This window comes from Chanodichthys erythropterus, chromosome 11 (genome assembly GCF_024489055.1).
Source record: "Chanodichthys erythropterus isolate Z2021 chromosome 11, ASM2448905v1, whole genome shotgun sequence".
NCBI lineage: Eukaryota > Metazoa > Chordata > Actinopteri > Cypriniformes > Xenocyprididae > Chanodichthys > Chanodichthys erythropterus.
In genome coordinates this window covers 55914555-55934078 of record NC_090231.1, presented here as the reverse complement: position 1 = coordinate 55934078, position 19524 = coordinate 55914555, and the positions used below count along the sequence as shown (strand labels likewise).

General features: G+C 35.4%; 1 protein-coding gene and 1 long non-coding RNA gene across 2 annotated transcripts in view; both read left to right on the top strand.

Moving 5' to 3' along the window:
- Positions 1-19524, top strand: part of pkd1l2a (polycystic kidney disease 1 like 2a) — a 38408-nt gene that overhangs the window by 450 nt on the left and 18434 nt on the right. Inside the window, exons 2-9 of the mRNA XM_067401222.1 lie at positions 2751-2909; positions 3577-3768; positions 6077-6187; positions 8111-8258; positions 8546-8772; positions 10675-11082; positions 11474-11589; positions 19133-19268. Coding sequence (XP_067257323.1) covers positions 2751-2909; positions 3577-3768; positions 6077-6187; positions 8111-8258; positions 8546-8772; positions 10675-11082; positions 11474-11589; positions 19133-19268 — 1497 coding nt within the window. The remainder of the gene's footprint in view (positions 1-2750; positions 2910-3576; positions 3769-6076; positions 6188-8110; positions 8259-8545; positions 8773-10674; positions 11083-11473; positions 11590-19132; positions 19269-19524) is intronic.
- On the top strand, positions 12001-14401 carry LOC137030087 (uncharacterized). Its single transcript, XR_010896385.1, has 4 exons — positions 12001-12096; positions 12795-12877; positions 13833-14002; positions 14334-14401. It is a non-coding gene; the product is annotated as an uncharacterized lncRNA (long non-coding RNA).

Sequence of the window (19524 nt, the reverse complement as noted above, 5' to 3'; positions counted from 1 at the left end):
GAAGCGGCACCATTAGCCTGTTAACTCCGTTTTTGAGCATGATTAATTCTGACAGTGCAGATTGTTGCAGTTTTTTTTTTTTTTTAAATGTAAGAAAAAGTTATAGAAGTTTATGTTTACTGTAAAGCAAATGTACTGAACTAAACATTTTAAATTTAATAATATTTTTTACAAAAAAATGTGGATGCTAAAATTGCTAGAAAATAAACACCATATGTTTGGAACCAACCAAGTTGTGTTCCAAATTTGAAGTTGATATCACAAAAATTGAGCTCACTAAAAGGGTTTGAAGTACCTTTTCTATGGTAGAGCAATGTCCAATTTGAAAAAGATTTTCACAGGATATATATATATATTTGGACCCTGCTTGTCAATGCTTTATCAGAATAAGCTGACAGAACACTCACTGACTGTTAAAATGTCTTATCTCTCTTGTCAGCTGTTTCATGTACAGATAAACTATTTTTCAATCATGCACCTAGACTGTAACATTAACACCATTATTGCCAGCTATCTGTTATCTCTACAGAGCAGCCGGATGTTAATGGGTCTGTGGCTTGACTCCAATCTCTGGCTCTACAAAGACACATTCTTTATTGCCATGTCTCCTTTTGTGCTAGTTTTGTCTCTGTTTCTATGGATGGCTGTTGTAGGCATCAAGCAAAAGGGAGTATAGTCTTTTGTTGTGCTGTTTATATCCAGCACCTATAGACAGAAGAGGTGAATTCTCAGTTATCATCATGGTGTACTGGAAAAATTTAGTTTTTTAGTTGATATATCACAACAGTGTAGAAATTTGTATTGGCAAAAAGGATATATATTTGTAGTAACAGGGTTGCTATCACTCCCTAGGTTTGGGACCAAATTTTTAATTGTAAATTTTTCAAATTCAGGTCAAATACCTCTTAACACATCCTAAAACTTACTCAAAACAAATTTGGGTCATCTTATCTGATTTCTGACACAAATGCAATAATTGTGAGAAGTTTTGAATTTGGTTTATAGTGAGGAAGCCATACCTTAGTCAGGTTAGACACCATAAAGCAAGGCTTTGAGAGATAGCCGTAGGGCTGCACAACTTGGGGAAAGAATCTAATTGCAATTTTTCTAGATAAATTGTGATTTAAAATGTGATTTTTAAAATGAAAGAAATCATAAAGAACACCAGGTTTGTTGTGCTTGTTTGTGGGGCTGCACACAAAAATGTTGTTTTTATATATCAATATGACTAATTATTAATATTATTTATTATTGTGTCTAAATACAGAAATATTACTATTGTAATAACACTATTTCACTGCAGGGGAAATAATATAACTCTAAATAATTAGAAAGGTGTACGTTTTTTTTATAAAATATTAATTTATTATGATAAAAAATGTTATGGATGCACTAAAAAAACCTTATGCATGCACTAAGAGAAAAAACCCGTCTGTACACTTCTTTACACTGAAGAAAAATATATGGATTTGCATATGTTTACTTCAAATTTCTCTAGAGAGGAGTATTACTTTTCCTATTTTTACCCAAAATAGGGTGATGTGAACATTATTAGTGAGTGCACGCATGTAATGTCTGTTTCATTCATACTCATAGGCAGAGGGCGCCCTCACGCAGAAAGTCCAAAAATGAAACTCATAGAAGTCATAAAACTTTCAGGAAATCCCTTGTATTGACAAAGACACCCGGCTATGATTTTAGCAGAATAAAACGCAGATAGAGGTGTTTTGACTGGTGAAATATGAAGACGATAAACATACGATAAAGAGTAAACACCTGTGTTCTTCAAGCCTTTATTTCTGCCTCATTCTGTGATATGAAGCCACATTAGATCACAAAAGGAAGTTTCAAACACTCGACTGACATTATGAAGTGAGTTTGGAGTAAAAACATGGCATTAAATGTACTCTATTGTTGGACAACTGGTTTTTAAATTTTAGAAAGATGTTTGACGCACGGCGTCTATGCTTCCAGATATGTGCATTTACTTCAGGGTTGCCAGGTTTTCACAACAAAACCCGCCCAATCGCTACTCAAAACTAGCCCAAAACTAGCCCAATGGCATTTCAGGGGGTCCCCCATCAAGTTCCAGGGTGTAAAATCTGTGTTTTTGGCAGGGTTCCCCTGGTAAAATTCATTATTCAGGGTCTAAATATGTAAAACGCGCTGCAACAGTGTAAAAGTAGCCCAATTCCACAGGAAAACTGCGGACTTGGCAACACAGATTTACATCGATCGACCCGCTCAGTGCTGTGCTCCACCATAAAAAAATGCTGCGCATATACTTATTTAATAAAAAATCTCAGACATTGCATTTTCGGTTTAATTTCGGTTACTCGTGCAGCCCTACATAGACGTACAGTCTTTACAGAAGGACTTAGATCATGTAAATTTCACACCTCACAACTTTCAAAACTGTTTTATGGAGATTTTGTCTACTGAGTGTTTTTTTTTTTTCTCTGAAAGATGTTTCATCAGCTGAACAATGGATTGTACAGCCGCACTGTACTTCTATCCCTCAGCCTCATTTTCATTCCTGTCAAATTTAAATATGGCACTACCCTGAATTTAAGTTCTATTGTTTATTTATTTCACATTTTTTTTTATATTGAAAAATTATTAACAAAATGTCTTTTTACTCAAAATAGCAGCTTGATTATTTTCCATTATGATCTTAACAAGAATAAAAATTGGAAATATTTGTTGTTGGGTTTTTTTTTTTTTTTTTTTTTGTTACTTTTTGTTCTCAGGTCCCTTGTCCTGGTTGGATGGTTCGGATGTTAGTTATTCCAACTGGCTCCAGGAGCCCTCGCAGAACGCATCCTGTGGCTACATCAGAAGAAATTCTGGATATCAGTGGGAAACCACCAGTAACTGTAGCCAGGAGCTCTACTTCATCTGCGAGTTTGGTTGGTTTCTTTTTTTATAAGAAAATATTTGGTAACAGTTTATTTTGATGCTCCCCAACAGACATTGTATGGACTATAAATAACTTTGCAAGTATGTGTCAACTTATCATACAAACCCAAACCCTAACAGTTTGCTACATATGGAAGCTTGTTTCCTCCACTGAAAAAAAAAAAAAAAATTCTCACAATTGCAAGTTTACATCTCCCAATTCCGACCTTTATTTCTCAGAATTTCATAGGCCGATCAGACATAACATTATGAGCACTGACAGGTGAAGTGAATAACACTGACTACTTGCAATTGCGTGTTTATAACTCACAATTCTGTCTTTATATCACTCAATTTTAACTTTATATCATGCAATTCTGACTTTATAACTCGCAACTGCAAGTTTATATCACGCAATTCTGAGAAAAAAGTCAAAATTGTGAGATAAAAAGTCGCAATTACCTTTTTTATTTTTATTCAGTGTCGGAAACAAGCTTCCAGCTACAGTCTACTAATACTCTAATGAGTGTTAGTTGACACGTAGTTGCAAAGTTACTTGTAGTTAGTAGAATGTCTAAAGTGGACCATCAAAATAAAGTGTAACCAAATATTTTTCTTACTAACTTTCCTGTTTGATTTGGTTCCAACCTGAGTTGATTATCGATCAATGTTTTTTAGAGTCTGGGCGCTCTTTAGCCTGCGCTGATCATAACGCTACGCTTCAGTGTGGCTCCGGTCAAGTGATAGAGATTGACGACAGCTTCTATGGCAGGAAGGCGGTGCATTACTGCAGGCCCAACCACGCTCCCTCACATGCATCTCCACCGCAGGACGAGTGCAGCTGGGTGGATATAGTAGATACAGTGTCAGGTACATCCACTGCAACTATTATATGACACTTTCCATGAATAGGTTACACTTAGTTGTCACATGACCTCAAATTGTTTCTTACCGCATCCATTAAGGTCAATCATTCAACTCTGTTACCCAAGTTATTTAGGTGTCACGTGACTTCAAATTGTTTCTTACCACATCCATTAAGATCAACCATTCAACTCTGTTATACAAAGTTATTTAGGTGTCACATGACTTCAAATTGTTTCTTACCACATCCATGAAAATCAACAATTCAACTCTGTTACCCAAGTTAGTTATTTAAGTGTCACATGACTTCACATTGCCTCTTACCACATCCATGAAGATCAACCATTCAACTCTGTTACCCAAGTTATTTAGGTGTCACGTGACTTCAAATTGTTTCTTACCACATCCATGAAAATCAACCATTCAACTCTGTTACCCAAGTTATTTAGGTGTCACGTGACTTCAAATTGTTTCTTACCACATCCATTAAGATCAACCATTCAACTCTGTTATACAAAGTTATTTAGGTGTCACATGACTTCAGATTGTTTCTTACCACATCCATGAAGATCAACCATTCAACTCTGTTACCCAAGTTATTTAGGTGTCACGTGACTTCAAATTGTTTCTTACCACATCCATTAAGATCAACCATTCAACTCTGTTATACAAAGTTATTTAGGTGTCACGTGACTTCAAATTGTTTCTTACCACATCCATTAAGATCAACCATTCAACTCTGTTACCCAAGTTATTTAAGTGTCACATGACTTCACATTGTTTCTTACCGCATCCATGAAGATCAACCATTCAACTCTGTTACCCAAGTTATTTAGGTGTAATGTGACTTCAAATTGTTTCTTACCGCATCCATTAAGATCAACCATTCAACTCTGTTACCCAAGTTATTTAGGTGTCACGTGACTTCAAATTGTTTCTTACCACATCCATTAAGATCAACCATTCAACTCTGTTATACAAAGTTATTTAGGTGTCACGTGACTTCAAATTGTTTCTTACCACATCCATTAAGATCAACCATTCAACTCTGTTATACAAAGTTCTTTAGGTGTCACATGACTTCACATTGTTTCTTACCGCATCCATGACGATCAACCATTCAACTCTGTTACCCAAGTTATTTAGGTGTAATGTGACTTCAAATTGTTTCTTACCGCATCCATTAAGATCAACCATTCAACTCTGTTACCCAAGTTATTTAGGTGTCACGTGACTTCAAATTGTTTCTTACCGCATCCATTAAGATCAACCATTCAACTCTGTTACCCAAGTTATTTTAAGGCAAAGTAAACAAATATATTTCTGGGAAATATAAGTTTATCAAAACACTACACACACACAAAAAAAAACTGCGTTATCTGGTTACTGTTATCCATTCACATATCTATTGATCTTAATTAATTAATTTATTAAGTTTTGTCTTTTTGATTTTTATGCTTATTTACTGTTTATTCCTAAATCACACATATCAGTATTTTAAACTGTATTTTGACATCTGAAATTTTAGTAACATGTTTGTGAAAATTCCAAGCATCATATAAAAAGTCTGAAATTTCAGACTTCATAAAATATTTTTGTTTGACCTGAGGTTTACAATCAACAGCAGTGTTAAAAAGTGTTAACAAGTGTTAAAAAGTTTTTTTTTTTTTTTTAAAGAGTTACATACTTTTTTAACCTTACTGTATTTATGGAAAGGATTAGAAAGCCAGGATTAGGTCTTAGTTCACTTAGGACATTTAAGTAGATTTTATAAATGTGCCTAAGGAACAATCATCACTGGTCTGCATCTTGAGACAAAAAAAATGACACTGAAATATTTGAATATATGTCAGTGCAAGTTGCTTTCAGTTAAAATAGCTCAAACATACATTTTAGTCTGAGATTAGGCTTAAACCTTGTCTGTGAAACCGGGGGATGATTTATTATATATTTGCAGAAGTGTTTCATGCAACCACTCCCAAACCTATACAGTTTATTATTAATGGGGAACATATGGACTTTGCAAAGCATTCTTTTTTGTGACACAGAAACCATGAAGGGCAATAAAGCGCAAAAAGCTTCTTCACCATTTACAAAAGCACAAACTCGACAACTATCAGATTACATGCTTCTTAGCCATAAAAAGGAAATTATGCCCAACTGTATGCACGAGTTCAATATTTACAGTGGTATTACTCACACAATAGTTTATTTGAGCATGTACAATTGTGCATTCAGCAGCATATAGTGATTAATGTTAGTGATTATTTGCACACTGAATGTAAAACTGTTCTGTTTCTTGTTTTCTGTTAAGAGCACTGCCACGGGCTGCAGGTGTGTCAGGCTGCTGCCGATATATCATCTTTTGGAGAGCCGTGCCCTGCACTGGGAAGCTACTTGTCAGTGGAATATCATTGCAAAGATGGTCAGAACTCTTTTGTCCCCAACTAGTATGAAACATGATGTAACATTAAATGAAAAAGCAACGTATCTGATGTTGATAATATGGTGCATTATTGTCTCTTATGTATTACACACTGTGGTCTTTAGACTCTGTTTAGACTCTTTGTTTATTACCCCAGTACGTGACTGATTGCATGGATTCTGTCATCTTATCTGTTGCACAATCCTCCATTTATTTAGACTTGTCGGTCGAAAGACCATTTAAGTTACACAAGCAATACTTAAAGGTACACTATGTAACAAAATGAACTAAATTTAAATAACGAGTCATTACATTGTCAGTCCTTCTTCCAAAATGTGTTTTTGTCATACCCTGGTTCACTATGGTGAGCCTATTATAAGTGTTTAAATTTTAGGTTTTTTTGGCGGGAAATTGCGTACATGTCACTCGCCTGTACGTATCTTGTCATATCTGTAAATAGAGAAAAGATTCTCTGGCTACTTTGACTCATGTCTGGTGTGGGAGTGGCATAGGATAGTTGTCACAACGAGTGAGAAAGGTTGACATGGAGCAGCTAAATCTCGATCCTCTGGGGAATCACCTGTTTAAAACAAACGCCAAACAAAGAAGAGTCTGTTGGCAAAAAGAGAACGCGACAGAGCTCGTAATAAAACAAGAATCAACATTGGCTTGGCTTTTTGGAGAAAATGAGTACTGAAGGGATTTGAAATGTTGGCGGAGATGATGGTGTTTTTATTACTCAACAGGTTAGAAAGGTATTTTATTGAACAGATGAAAAGCCTTATGTAACTCTCTAACGGAGTTTATTGTAAAAATTATTTTTTGATGTAAGTACATAGTAGTTAAGGCCACTTAATATAAAGTGGGACCAAAACTAATACTAGCCTAAAAAAAACTCTCAAGCTTACTGCAGACAAATAAACAGTGCTAAAGAAAGAGCAAAGAAAACAAACTACATCAGAACAAAGACACAAATGAAATAGATCTACCTAAAAAAAACATCAAGCACTGGAAATACTACATAAAATGTATAAAGTAATCAAATTTTTAAACAAACACTGCATAGTCTTTGCTAATTTAAATATAAAATATACATTAGTTATTATTACAATTAAAAAAGTGATTCACTCAAAAGCAGTGAGAGACTTTCTATTTTGTTGTTGTTGTTGTTGTTGTTTGATTAGCATTAATGACAGCAGGTAAATTTGGATGCTGTCCATATAAGACCGACTGAATGGTCCCATTATATTCGTGCATTGTTCTTTCTCAATTTCTCAGTTCTTTATCAACTATTTACATTGACATGAGACATAAATTACCCTGTTTACTTGCAAAGACACATCACTTTGACACATAGGTATGTGTATTTAACCATTCAAGCCCGATTAGGCGGCAAAAAGCACTCAGTTCAGTCCTCACGCGCTCTATGTCGCGTGTCTCTCAGAGAGCTCATGTATATACTTAAATGAGTTGTCTTTCGATGCTAATTGTGCTTCAACGGTTTAAAATTAACTGTTTTTAAACCGCAAGGCTTAAAAACGCATGCAAACGATAAGCTTTTGTGACTGCGCAACAAAGAAATGTCACGTGAGCGTAACCGCAATAGAGACGATAGCCCAAAATTTCCACCGGTTGACAAATTTCTTCCAGTTAATCATGTCTACCGGTATATCGCCCACCCTATTGTAAAGCATTATTATCTATTTTGAAGGGTCATATTCATCCGCACAATAATGCAGAGCTAAAGCGCAACCAAAACAATGTTCTTCCGCAAAATGCATGCAGTTTTTTTTAACCGCTAGAGACTTTTATGAATCAAAAGTTGGCCATGTTTAAATAATTCCCCATTAAAAAAATTCTTAACATCTACCCTAATCTTGAACTTTTTTTTTTTTCCCTAAATACTGCACATCTTGCTATCAGCTCTTCATCTGCTGATGAGCAAACTGGCTGCTGTCTTTGACAACATTACCATCACAGTGAAGTGGTTGCTGCATCCATTTCAAGGCAACCTCACGTGCACTTTGAATGCTGGGGACGGACACATCATTGATAATTACAGTCCAGAGGAGTGAGTGTCGACTTTCTGTATGTCATGATGCAACGTAATAGCACTGATTGATTAAAATACCATGAAAAAGTGTGTTAAGAAACAGTCATGAAAATGTACTTTCTTCTTTTATTTGATTAATATTATATTATCTAGTATAGTACAGTTTTTTTTTATATACTTTTAAGTATAAATATACCTTTAAGATTTGAAGTACACTACAAGAGTACATTCAATACAATTAAGCACACGTCTTTTTCACAAGGGAACTTGACTGACTGATGATTGACTGTGGAAACTCTTTTTAGGATGGAGAATGTGGTCCATAAGTACAGCCATGCTGGAGTATACACTGTGGCAGTGGAGTGCAGCACTAGTGAATGGCATGTGACAGCCCACAAGAGCATCGCTATCCAGGAGCCTCTTGGAGAGTTCGGGACTATGAAGTGCCACAGCATGAATCAATCCACAGACTATAAGAACTGCAAAGCACTTTATAATAACCCTCTGAAAATCCAAGTGGAGTTAGATGCAGGTAAAAAGAAATGTTTTACAGTTGTTGATGTTGTTAGTATTCATTTATTTTCTGACGTAATTTATGAAAGCTTGTTTTCACCATGGCATAAAACATATAGTTAATAGCGACTTTTTATCTCACATTTCTGACTTTTTTTCTTGCAATTGTGAGTTAATATCTCACAATTCTGACTTTATGACTCGCAATTACGACTTTATATTTTACAATTTTGACTTTTTTGCGCGTTTATATCTTACATTTCTGACTTATTGAATTGCTATCACGAGTTCATATCTCACAAATCTGACTTTATGAATTGCATTCAGGAGTTTATATCACACAATTCTGTCTTAATTTTTGTAAGTTAATGTCTTGCATTTCTGACTTTATGACTCGAAATTACGAGTTCATATCTCACAATTCAGACTTTATTTTTGTACAATTATATCTCACAATTCTGACTTTATGACTCGCAATTACGACTTTATATTTTACAATTTTTACTTTTTTTGTGCATTTATATCTTACATTTCTGACTTATTGAATCGCTATCACGAGTTCATATCTCACAATTCTGACTTTATTTTTGTAAGTTTATATCTCGCAATTCTGACTTTATGACTCGCAATTATGAGTTTATATCTTACAATTCTGACTTTATGAATCACATATTATAATTTTATATCTTGCAATTCAGACTTTATAACTTGCAATTAAGAGTTTCCATCTCACAATTCAGAGAACAAAAGTTATAAACTTGCAACTGCAAGAAATAAAGTCAGAACTGCAAGCAGACTATTGCTGACTATTTTTTTTCCACAATTGTATTTATATCTCTCAATTCTGGCTTTTATTTTTGTAAGTTTATATCTTGCAATTGTGACTTTATGACTCAAAATTACGAGTTTATATCTCACAATTCTGACTTTTTTTTTGTATGTTTGTCTTCGCAATTCTGACTTTGACTCTAGTTATGAGTTTATATCTTACAATTTTGACATTTTTTGTGCGTTTATATCTCGCAATTCTGACTTTATGACTCGCAATTACGAGTTTATATCTCAAAATTCAGACTTTATTTTTGTACAATTATATCTGGCAATTCTGACCTTATTTTTGTATGTTTGTCTCGCAATTCTGACTTTATGACTCCAGTTATGAGTTTATATCTTTCAATTTTGACATTTTCTGTGCGTTTATATCTCGCAATTCTGACTTTATAACTCGGAATTACGAATTTATATCTCGCAATTCTGACTTTATTTTTGTACATTTATATCTTGCAATTATGACTTTATTTTTGTACAATTATATCTTGCAATTCTATGACTTGCAGTTACGAGTTTATATCTCAATTCAGACCTTATTTTGTGCATTTATATCTCGCAATTCTGACTTTATGACTTGCAGTTACGAGTTTATATCTCGTAATTCTGATTACATTTTTGTAAGTTTATATCTTGCAATTCTGACTTTATAACTTGCAACTGCAAGAATAAAAAGTCAGAAATGTGAATTTTGCAATTCTTCCTTTATTTCTCGCAGTTGTGAGATATAAACTCGCAGTTGTGAGAAATAAAGTCTGAATTGCAAGCAGACTATTGCTGACTTTTTTTTTTACTCACAATTGTTTTTATATCTCTAAATTTTGACTTTATTTTTCTATGTTTATAACTTGCAATAAGAGATCAAATATTCACAATTGCCTTTTTTAATTATTTCATGGTGAAAACAAGTTGCTTACTGGCCCCCAACCAAGTGTCTATGATACTGTTGTCCCTAGATACGGCATGGAGTCTTTGGGATTTTATTATCCATTTACCTACAATTTTTCACCCAACAGATGACAGAAATATGTATTGTGATTCAATATAAGTGTTAAAAACTGACAAAATCTAAATAAATGTTTACCTCCGCCAGGAACAAATGTAACCTACAAAATTCAGCATAGAAATACAGAGCTGGTCTCTGCATCTGCTATCAGAGGGATCGTTCCACATAACATCACTGTATCTCCAGAGGTACAGCAGCAGCTAGGACCAGGCTGTCATCAGCTTACTCTTGTGGCCCTCAATGCAGTGACGGCAGTAGATGGCTCCACCGTCTTGGAGCTGTGCTTGGTGGAGCCAGTGGACGGCCTCATAGCCGACGTGGAACTTGAGCATGAGCAGTGTCCGGTTCATGCCCTGTCTGTCAATGTGACTCTGGCTCTGGGGGCTCCAGTGCAACTGCATTTCCTGGTGTCTGGAGCCAATCACACCTTCTCTGAGATGCATGAGATGCTGCATGGAGGTCCACAGGTTTTCCTCATCTCAAACACAATACAAGGTGCTCACATTTGATAGGCAAAAGTGGATGTTTAATTTGAAAACATTTGCATTAATTCATACTTTTCATTTACATACTTCTCATTTGCATTTAAAGGGACACACACAAAAACAGCGTGTTTTTGCTCACACCCAAATAGGGGCAAATTTGAAGCTATAATAAATGATCTATGGGGGATTTTGAGCTGAAACTTCACAGACACATTCTGGGGACACCAGAGACTTATATTTCATCTTGTAAAGGGGGCATTATAGGTCCCATTTTAAACATACATTCTAATAAATAAAAAAAATGCCTTCACACTTTTGGTCATGTAGTGTATATTTTGATAGCTTAGCTTGACATAACTTGCAGCTTCTTCAATCTGATTATTTCTCTATCCTATCATTAGGCAAATTAAATGTTGTGGTCAGAGCAGAGAATTCCTTCTCAAGCATGGAAACGGACGGTGGAAACACAACCGTTTATTGTCACAATGAAACAGTGACTCAACAAGATGGAGATACAGTATGTGATCAAACATATAAACACATACACTTCATTACAAGTTAAGTTAAGCTCAAATTCAAGAGCTCTATGTGAGATTTTGTTAATTAACACAGAACATAATTTCAACATCATTAATGTGTAAAAACATAAATCGTGCTTACACACTGTAAAAAATGATTCTGGGTTTTAGTCAAGTGGACAAATAAAATCATGTCCTGTCAACTTGCAGTGTCTGACAACACAATAGGATGAGTTATATCAACCTCAACTTGAAGGGAAATTGAAAACTTTAAATAACGTGTTCATATAACAACAAGACATAAGTTCTGTCAAGTTTCTTTCAAATGCGCATGTGCCAGAAACTCTACGTCATGATGACGTACTATTTTACCGAATTTGAGACAGACGCGCCATCCGCCATTTTCTGCACGAGAAGCTGCTGCTGATCACGCAAGAAAAGATGATGAAGGAGCCCGCGTTTGAACGACTACAGATGGGCTTTATGGACCGCAAATAATGAAATTAGTAAGTATACCTTGATTTGTGCTTTCTTTAATGTTAATTTCGGCATGTTTCGTTACCGCTTAGCGTCCGGGTTAGCCTTGTTCCGTTAGCGCTCACTGTCCGCGTTTTGATTTCAGGCATTCATATTTTGCGAACTAAGACAACTTGATTAATAATCAGGAGCCACACGCACTGCCAGACAAATTTATGCTCGCTGGACATCGAGCTGCTGTCGAGACGTGAGCAGAAAGAGAAGTCGTCTTTGACTATTGTAAGTTAATGTCAATAAATAACGTTACAGAAAACAGTGTACATATAAGTGACTTTTAAGCGTGTTGGTTGTTTGTTGTTATATTATAAAAATGCCTGATTGATTTATGTTTCTTAAACGCTCAGTTGTTGTTCTTTCCATACCATATGATTGTTTTTGAGCACGTGCACACAAGTCTATAGCTAACATTAACTTGTATTAATGTAATGTCAGAATTACGTTATTTGTATAAAACCTTTTCACCTAATAAAAGCTATCTACAGTGTTGCTCAGTTTTATATTGCAACATCATCTCTATAATATTTAATTTATCACCCAGCCATAGAAATAAAAAGTGATGATAATGCCTCGTTATATTTGGGAAGTATGATTTTCAGTGAATATTTATATTTGTATAAATGTTTGTGTATTTGGCTGGATTTTAACTTTTTTTCTTTTATATTTGCAGGATCAGTACAGTGGAAGCACAACTCCATATCGATGAGGTGGTGTTGCAAGATTTGTAGACACCAAAAACCTTGCTTTACTAAGGTACTTTTGTTGAAATACACATGATATTCTAGGTGTTCACTTTAAAGAGTTAGTTCACCTAAAAACGAAATTTCTGTCATTAATTACTCACCCTCATGTCATTCCACACCTGTAAAACCTTTGTTCATCTTCGGAACACAAATTAAGATATTTTTGATGAAATCCGAGGGTATCTGAACCACACATAGGCCGCAACATCATTGCACCTTTTAAACAACCAGAAAGGTAGTTAAAACATGGTTTAAATAGTTAATGTGACTACAGTGGTTCAACCTTAATGTTATTAAGTGACAAGAATACTTTTTGTGCGCAAAAAAAAAAAAAAAATTCAACAATTTTAACCGTTGTCATATGTAGTGAACTCCGTGCAGGCTTCCTTGTTTACGTCCGAATGCTGGCTCATCATTGTCCGGATCCTGTGTCAGCTGTGTCGTGCTGCTCATGTGTTCAGCTACGGCCAATACTGAGTTGGCATTTGTTTGTAAACAAGGAAGCCTGCACTGAGTTCACTACATATGACAACGGTTCAAATTGTTAATTTGTCAAATAGGATAAAGTTTTTTGTTGTTGTTTTTGGCGCACAAAGTATTCTTGTCGCTTCATAACATTAAGGTTGAACCACTGCAGTCACATGGACTATTTTAACAATGTTTTCAACTACCTTTCTGGACTTCAAAAGGTGCAATGACATTGCTGCCTGTGTGTGGATTACATACCCTTGGATTTCATCAAAAATATCTTTGTATTCAGAAGATGAACGAAGGTCTTATGGGTATGGAACGACACGAGGGTGAGTAAATGATGACCGAATTTTCATTTTTGGGGTGAACTAACCGGATATAGTAATCAATCAATGTAATCACATCTTTTTTTTTACTCTTTCCCCAGTTGAGGAGAAACCCTGTAATTTTCTATACCTATAACAAAATGCTGTTTCGTGTGATCATCTCCCCAGAGAACATTCAAAAAGTTCGAGCTGATCCTGGTCCAGATTCTGTTGACGGCCTCAAGCTTGAACCTAAAAGCAGGCTCCAGCTGAAAGGCACTTTTGACCTTCAATAAGAAGATGAAGACTTCCATGATTTCTATAACCTTACATGTGTAGCTGATCTGTCCAAAGACAAGGTGACACTGAAAGTCCTTTTCACCCTCTTTCTAGATACATGGTCAGACTCCAGTTTAGACACTGCAATTTTAAGTGAATCATGGTCTCCATCAACTTCTTTACCCAGCATCCATTCATAGCCATCTGCTGCCCGTTCACAGCCATGGCCGTGAAAGGTTGTGCTGTTCTATTAGAAGATATGGGAAAACGTAATGTCCTAATGACCAGTTCTGTCATGTTGAGTGAAATGAAAATGTTTTAACTTCCTGCATGATGTTTTAAATTAGTACTGTTGAAGACTGTCACCCTGGCATCTTTGTTAAATTTGTAAATGTATTTATGTTTTTATAGATCAGCAAAGAATTCACCAGGCTTGTGTTAAAGGACCTGAGAAAGTCCTTTTTTGAAGGCCTAGATGTTCATCTCTCGAAGCTGATGCAGTTGTTCAGGTCAAAGCATTCCAGAAATGACTTCAATACTGGAGAGCCTTAATAAGGATGTGAGTCAGTTTATTTTAATGCAGTCTTTCTCTCCCCAAAATGACAATTCTGTGATCATTTACTCACTTTCATGTTTGTCCAAACCTCTATGACCTTTTTTCTTCTATGGATCATAAAACTAGTGATAGTTATCTTCAAAAAATTTTAAAATAGGCAACATGACTCGGCCACTACTTTTACTGCATTTTTATAGTGTTGACTTGTCCTTTATAGAGCTTAACCTAGCCAATGTTCATTTTCATTGAATGGAATTAAGATATTAATATTTTTGCATGTGTTTGGAGTGGCATGTTGGTGAGTAAATGACAATTATCATCTTTGCTAACCTATCCTTTTAATTCCTTTAAAGTGTTGTTACAACCCCAATGAATTTGAGGCAGGGGTGCTTAATCCTGCTCCTGGGGAGCCAAGATCCTGCAGAGTTTAGCTTCAACCCCAGTTAAACACACCTACTACAGCTAATCAAGGTGTTCAGGATCACTACAAACTTACAGGCAGTTAAACTCTGCAGTATATTAGTGGCCCTCCAGGAGCAGGATTAGACAACCCCTGATTTAAGTGGCATGAGTGTGTTACATACACTATTAAATCTTAATTTGGTGCTGAACAAAAATGTAACAAACAACTTTTTTTTTGCACCACATTACTAGTGATTAATTTTCAACTTAAGTATAAAAGTGTAAATGTGTAAATTTGAAGTAAATGTTTTTGTAGTTTTTATTTTTTCTAAAAAGCATCAAAGACAGGGAGGGGGAGGAAAAGATAAATAAATAAAGAAAAACAAAGGATTGAAAGAATAAAGCTGGTACTTTAACCATCCTATATTTTACAGACAACAAACTAAAGGATGAGGACAGCAGCATTGCTAGGCCTGCCGTGGTACATGCGAGAGACTCCTTCAAAATTCATGAAGATATGCAAGGTAAGGAAAAATGTTAGGAAAAACATTGGGTCTCTTAAAGGGTTAGTTCACCTAAAAATGAAAATTGTCATTAATTACTCTCTCTCATGCCGTTCCACACCCGTAAGTCCTTCGTTCATCTTCAGAACACAAATTAAGATATTTTTGATCAAATCCAATGACTCAGTGAGGCCTGCATTGACAGCAAGATAATTAACACTTTCAAATAACTACTAAAGACATATGTAAAACTGTTCTTGTGATTACAGTGGTTCAACCTTAATGTTATGAAGCGACAAGAATACTTTTTGCGAGCCAAAAAACAAAATAACTTTATTCAACAATATCTAGTGATGGGCGATTTCAAAACACTGCTTCATGAAGCTTCAAAGCTTTACAAATCTTTTGTTTTGAATCAGTGGTTCAGAGCTTGTATCAAACTGCCAAGTCTAATGATTTCAGTTAACGAGGCTTTATTACGTTGTGTTTCGAAACGTTTAGAAATGTCAATGGTTCACGTGACTTTGACAGTTTTATACACATTTTGAACCACTGATTTGAAACAAAAGATTTGTAAAGCTTCAAAGCTTCATGAAGCAGTGTTTTGAAATCGCCTATCACTAGATATTGTTGAATAAATTTGTTTTGTTTTTTTGGCACACAAAAAGTATTCTTGTCACATTATAAGGTTGAACCACTGCAGTCACATGAACTGTTTTAAATATGTCTTTAGTAGCTTTCTGGACATCTGACAGTGTTAATTATCTTGCTGTCAATGGAGGCCTCACTGAGCCATCGGATTTTATCAAAAATATCTTAATTTGTGTTCTGAAGATGAATGAAGGTGTCTTAGAGTTGTGGAATGAAATGAGGGTGAGTAATTAATGACAATTTTAATTTTTGGGTGAACTAACCCTTTAATTTGCAGGGGTCTGGGGATTATATTTGTGTATTTGCTTTTAAGTAATAGTACCTTGTTTTGTTTACATTCTACAAAGCCCAGTGAGCGTGAAGAGGATTTGATCAAGGGTGTGGTGATTGGAATCCTAATGGTTGTGGGAAATGTGATGGAACCTCTCCCAGCGATCTACAATGACGTTGCCCTGGTGATTGAGGAAAAAGTGGTAATGCATCTCCTTAGTGATATACCTAATGCTTTTCTAAACCTGATGGGCCTGGACTATCCAAACCTTGAGGAATTAAAATTCACTTTTGAAGTGATACAGCACCCGTTTATAGGAGTGGGATCAGACTTTTGCACTGCAAGAGTTCACTCTTTGAAGAGGAGGTTGCTGCGATAAGACAGAAAACGAACAATCTTTTTTCCTTCTTGCTACTGTTTAAAGGGATAGTTCACCCAAAAATGAAAATTTGATGTTTATCTGCTTACCCCCAGGGCATCCAAGATGTAGGTGACTTTGTTTCTTCAGTAGAACACAAATGATTTTTTTTAACTGCAACCGCTGCCGTCTGTCAGTCAAATAATGCATGTCAATGGGAACTCCATCTATAAGAGTCAAAAAAACACAACAGACAAATCCAAATTAAACCCTGCGGCTCGTGACGACACAGTGATGTCCTAAGACACGAAACGATCGGTTTATGTGAGAAACCGAACAGTATTTATATCATTTTTTTACCTCTAAAACACCACTATGTCCAACTGCGTTCAGCACTAGTTTAGTGAGGTCTGATTGCGCTCTGCTTCAATGAGTGCAAGACATCACTTCCTTTGTCAAAGCGTGAGACATCACTTCCATCATCAGAACACGTTTTTTTGACCTCACCAACCGGATACGCAGGGCAGTTGGACTTAGTGGTGTTTTAGAGGTAAAAAGTGATATAAATACTGTTTGTTTTCTCGCACAAACCGATCGTTTCGTGTCTTAGGACATCAATGTGTCGTCATGAGCCGCAGGGTTTAATTTGGATTTGTCTGTGCATGTTTATTTGACTCTTATAGATGGAGTTCCCATTGACTTGCATTATAAGACTGACAGACGGCAACGGTTGCAGTTAAAAAGCATCATTTGTGTTCTACTGAAGAAACAAAGTCACCTACATCTTGGATGCGCTGGGGGTAAGCAAATAAACATCAAATTTTCATTTTTGGGTGAACTATCCCTTTAATTGTTGTACTGTTTTAAAGTTTAAGAACATTGTTGTTTTAGATCTCATTGTTTTAGATGTAACATTGGTATTCTTGGAATTTTTTAGGGCTGCAACGATTAATCGCGATTAATCGTTTGCAAAATAAAAGCCTGTGTTTACGTAATATATATGTGTGTGTGTTCTGTGTATAATAATTATGTATATATAAATACACACACATTCATGTATATATTTAAGAAAAATGTTATATTTATATATAAAATATTTGTTTATGTGTAATATAAAATATATATAAATATATATATATATTTATAATATGCATATATTTCTAAACTTTATACCTGTATGTGTGTGTATTTATATATACATAATTGTTATACACAGAACACGCACATATATTACGTAAACACAGACTTTTATTTTGCAAACGATTAATCGCGATTAATCGTTGCAGCCCTAGAATTTTTTTCAAACTGACTCTTTTCTTGTTACCTTGTCCTGCTTACTCTTTCCTTCTCATGTTTCTACGATTGGGAATTAAAGACATGTTTTTTGAACAGTTTAATGTGAAAGTTTTTTTAACGCAGCTGCTTGTGAATTCTTCATGTACACTTTTACCTGCAATGAAAAATATCTGATAATGACAAGGAGAGTTATTTGTACTGTTTTGGCTTAAAGATGGGTCTGATAGAGAAGTTTGCACGTGTTTGTGTGAGCTGTGTATATGTGAGGGTTTTTCTTGTGTAGCGTTTTTATGTCTTTGCAAGAGAACTCTTTGTGTCTGTGTTTTTTGGATGCATCGTATGTTAAATAAAATAAATGTTGAGAGTTTCAATTTTGCATTTGTGTTGATTTCATGTATGTGGATCCAGATAGATATCCAGAACTTCTTGACAAACCAATGAAGTCCAGGAAACTCATAGTTAAGTTATAATGTTGAGGAAAAAATACTATTTTATGTCAGTTAGACTTAGTTCATGGTTGGGAAAACATGAAAAATTAAGTTCAACCAATATGTTTTTCAGTTGACTCAACTAAAAATTCTAAATGCTCATTAATTGATATAGTATGTTGGCTCAATTTACTGCAAGTTATTTCAACGACTACATATAAGTTGAGTGAACTTAACACCTAGTGTTGGCTAAACTTGACTAAGTCAATGCAACAAGATGACTTGACTAAGTCAAGTTGGGTCAACAAATCATTTTTTACAGTGCAGTAATTCATGAAAGTCTTGTATTTGAGCTGTAAAGTCATCTAAAATTTTCTTTTGTGGTGGGATTACTTGAACATCTTGTTATGCATTTCTGACATAATTCATTTGGTTGGATTTCCTTTATATCAGCGTATAAGTACTTTTCTGATATCCTTGAAAATATCATGTAAATGTTTAAATGATAACTTTACTTGTTAGCTGTGTTTTGAAATAATAATGTACTTTAGCGTAATTCCAGTGCAACTTCTTGCGCTAAAGAGTTTCACTGTTAATGCATTACTGTACACACATTTTTGTTTGTTTTTTACAAACTGATGGTATTGAAATTATTTCCTGGATGCCACAGATGCTGTCAATAGTTTAACTTTTATTGAACCCAGAACATTGCAGCACATCCATTCCACGTCTATAATTTCAACAGATCGGTGAGCACGTGAGAATCGCCAGAGACAATAATCTTCACATCACTGTTGATCCAGAAATCCCGTACATCGACACGACCAGCGTCAAGCTATATGTTGAGGGACTGGAAGATGACAATGCTATCTGGAAATGCAGTAAGTTTCACTATATTTAAATCACAAATAATGTGTTTTATCCAGTGGAACAGTGGTGAACCGGCGACAGGGTCATGGGCCGCCGAGGCTCATCGATGGAGTGAAGGCTGGCTCCAACAGACGAGCTAGAGTAGCTCAAACTGCTCAAGAAGTTAATGCTGGTTCTGATAGAAAGGTGTCAGAGTGCTTCACAGTTTGTTGTGTATGGAGCTGCAGACCAGTCAGGGTGCCCATGCTGACCCCTGTCCACCGCCAA